At 36.9% G+C, this 3210-nt stretch overlaps 1 protein-coding gene across 1 annotated transcript; it reads left to right on the top strand.

The window, feature by feature from the left end:
• The first annotated feature begins 383 nt into the window (after positions 1-383).
• LOC121940936 (ferritin, heavy subunit-like) lies at positions 384-3176 on the top strand. The gene is made up of 5 exons (XM_042483611.1): positions 384-492; positions 1106-1209; positions 1351-1497; positions 1671-1796; positions 2561-3176. Exons 2-5 carry the CDS (start codon positions 1108-1110, stop codon positions 2717-2719), a joined length of 534 nt encoding a protein of 177 aa, XP_042339545.1. The 5' UTR covers positions 384-492; positions 1106-1107; the 3' UTR covers positions 2720-3176.
• Positions 3177-3210: the final 34 nt, after the last annotated feature.

Raw genomic sequence — 3210 nt, 5'->3', positions numbered from 1 at the left:
TAGGGTTTGAACAGTGAAGCTGTATAAACAAAGTAATATACCATACCACTGGTATTTGGTATTTCGTGGAAAACCATTAATTGTTCATTTACCAGCACAACATGGATGTGAAGTCTCTAAAAAATGGTGGTTTGACCATTAAAAATCCATAACGACCTTGAGGTAAGATTATTTTGCAAACTATTTCTCAACTTTTATGAATTTCGTAAAATTTGAAACTGCCTTTAAACCTTCACTTTCATGTAACGTTAGCGACTGTAGCAGGGTACGTAAACATGAATTTTCCCAGTGTAAAGCTCATTTTTCCGATTATTCCGACAGCAGTTGAATGCAGCAGTGTTAATATCAGACGGCGCATCCTTTGCACGTTATGACGCCAGTACGTATTTACCGTGGCAGCAGGTAACGGCAGCCAGTCTGCTTACGTCTGTAGTTGGAAATTCAACTGCTAGACAACTGGTTATTTTTGTGAATCGCACGACATCAAGAAAGGTACGCTGACATAAAATATTGATGCAGAGCCTTCTAGCTAGCTTGTAAATTGTCAATTGCCGTGTGTTAGCTAACTCAAGCTAGTGTCTGAGATGAACTGATGGAGACTAGCTAACGGTGCCTAGCAACGGTAACCAGGGATGTTGGGCAACTTGTAGTTAACTGTTACTGAGACTCCATCAATACCGTCAATTAGCTCTAATTTTCTCTTTAAATTAGTACTAGCCATCATGTTGGCAAATATTGTCGTCATTCCTGAGTCCGCTTTGACCTTAAACTTCTTTTAATAAACACTGTCACGATCATCGGTGCAGCTTCAGTACTTCCCAGCACCTTATGTGATTAGTATCAGGCATGGCTTTTTAATATTTATATTTATTGATAATTAGCTAGCTGCAAATGAACCATGAACTGCATTAGCAGGGTGCAAACACTGGTCGTTGTCATTTATTATGAATTGTCTGTAATTATGTAAGTATAATAATGATAAGAACAAACAACTCTTGTTATTCTTGTATAATATGCCCATCCAATAATATAACGTGCATCTGACCTGCAGAACAGTGTCATTGAAGTGTGTTCACTCATCTATTCGTTGTTTTAATTTATACAGAAATGAATTCACAAATCCGACAAAACTTCCACTTGGACTGTGAGGCTGCCATTAACAGACAGATAAACCTGGAGCTCTATGCTTCCTATGTTTATCTCTCAATGGTAGGAAAATCTCTTAAACCAGTGATGACATGTTAATCTTTTCTTGCAGATGTTAAGCCCAGATACATAAGAAGTTTTTCTTGTCTGTGTTTATTTGTTTGTTTGTTTGTTTGTTTGTTTGTTTGTTTGTTTGTTTTTTAGGCATACTATTTTGATAGGGATGATAAATCCCTTCCAAATTTTGTGAAGTTCTTCCATGCACAGTCCAAGGAGGAGCGTGAGCATGCAGAGAAACTGATGAGTCTGCAAAACATGCGGGGAGGCCGGATTTTTCTGCATGATATCAGGGTATGGACTGACAATTCTGATATTAAACTGACAATATTTTAATGTGTTAACATTATCATTTGTTTGTTTTTGGTTAATGGGACAAAGACTTTCTATGTAGATTCACAAAGTGAATCATTTTCATTTTTGTAAGATGTGTAACACCAGTGTTGAATTATTTATGTCCCTTTAAGAAACCTGATAGAGATGAGTGGGGGAGCGGCCTGGAGGCTTTGGAGTGTTCTTTGCAGCTGGAGAAAAGTGTAAACCAATCCCTGCTGGACCTGCAGAAAATGGCGACTGAACACAATGATCCTCATGTAAGCAGCGGACGAATGTACACAATATCTGGCTGCGTCACGGCTAATGATCTGCTACTGTTCTAGCCGCAGCTGAAATGATTGACTTTAGTGGCATTTAACCCTTGACACATAGGAGGAAGGCAATGAGCAGCTTTACAAGAACTGAACCCCAGAATTAGCAAGATATTAGTAAAAAGTTAAAAAGAACATTACTGAAAAATAAGCAAGAAAAGGAAAGTAACAAACAAAAAACAAATAAGTAAGTAACTTGAAAAAGAAGTAATACAAATTAAAAAATATCTTCTATCTTCTATTCTTTTCCAATATATAATTCTAATAAGCATAAATATAGTTTCTGGACATTTTACCCTGTTTTTGATCAATTTCTTGTATTCTTTTTTCTCTCTTTTGCTCACTATATTCTATTTTTAACATTAATTTTCATGTTTTCTTGCCACCTTTTCACCAATTCTTTGCAATTTGCTCATTTCCTTATTTCCCATGTTTCTGATGAGAATTAAACCTCTTTGCTTGGGTTTAGAAGATAAAATACTTCTGATACTTCGGCGTCTGAATGCAGCATAAGAAAAGCTGGTGTCTAACTAGGTTCCAAAAGGTTGACTTAAAATCAATTTTAATGATGCATTTAAATTGTTTCTGACTTTGTCTACACACATACAGAGAGGCTATGCTGTGTATATTCAGCTTCAGAAAACACATTAGAACATTTGGGCAGTGTAATAAGATGAAACATTTTGTCTTCTGTCTTTTTTGTTCCACAGCTGTGTGACTTCATTGAGACACATTACCTGGATGAGCAGGTCAAATCTATCAAACAGCTCGCTGACTGGATATCCAACCTGCGCAGCATGGGAGCCCCTCAGAGCAGCATGGCTGAGTACCTCTTTGACAAACACACCATGGCTGAGGAGGGCAGTTAAACTACACTGTGATCATCCTGGTCAACGCTGCATGCCCACCTGTCCCTAATATGTAAAACAGATAATGCTACTCTATTTATGTTTGTTAGCTAGCAACTGCAAAATTTGCACACAGCGTTAATGGTTCTCAAAACTGGACTGCTGCAGACCTCACTTCACATGACAGACCAAATTGGATCTAAAAGATGTTTTATAGATTTAAAATCTAAGAAAACCTTTTATTCATTTCAGTTATATGTTCACACCTGATATTTTATTGATTGTTTCAGTGTTTTTGGTCTGGTGGCTAGAACACTGCATTTTAATGAGTTGAGCTTTGAAATGCATTTTAAAAATATATTTGCTTCTCTTTGAGCAATAGCAATTAAGCTGGACTGTGCTGATGTAATATTTAAAGGTTTAGTACGTAGGATCTAGCTTTTAGGATGTAAATAGCAACCAACTTAAACTTTTTCCATGTGCCAAGTGTGTAGGAGAACTACAGTGGCCTA

Source organism: Plectropomus leopardus, unplaced genomic scaffold, assembly GCF_008729295.1.
Source record: "Plectropomus leopardus isolate mb unplaced genomic scaffold, YSFRI_Pleo_2.0 unplaced_scaffold9928, whole genome shotgun sequence".
Taxonomy (NCBI): domain Eukaryota; kingdom Metazoa; phylum Chordata; class Actinopteri; order Perciformes; family Serranidae; genus Plectropomus; species Plectropomus leopardus.
Note: the sequence above shows the minus strand (reverse complement) of the source record. Positions and strands in the feature narration are given on the sequence as shown.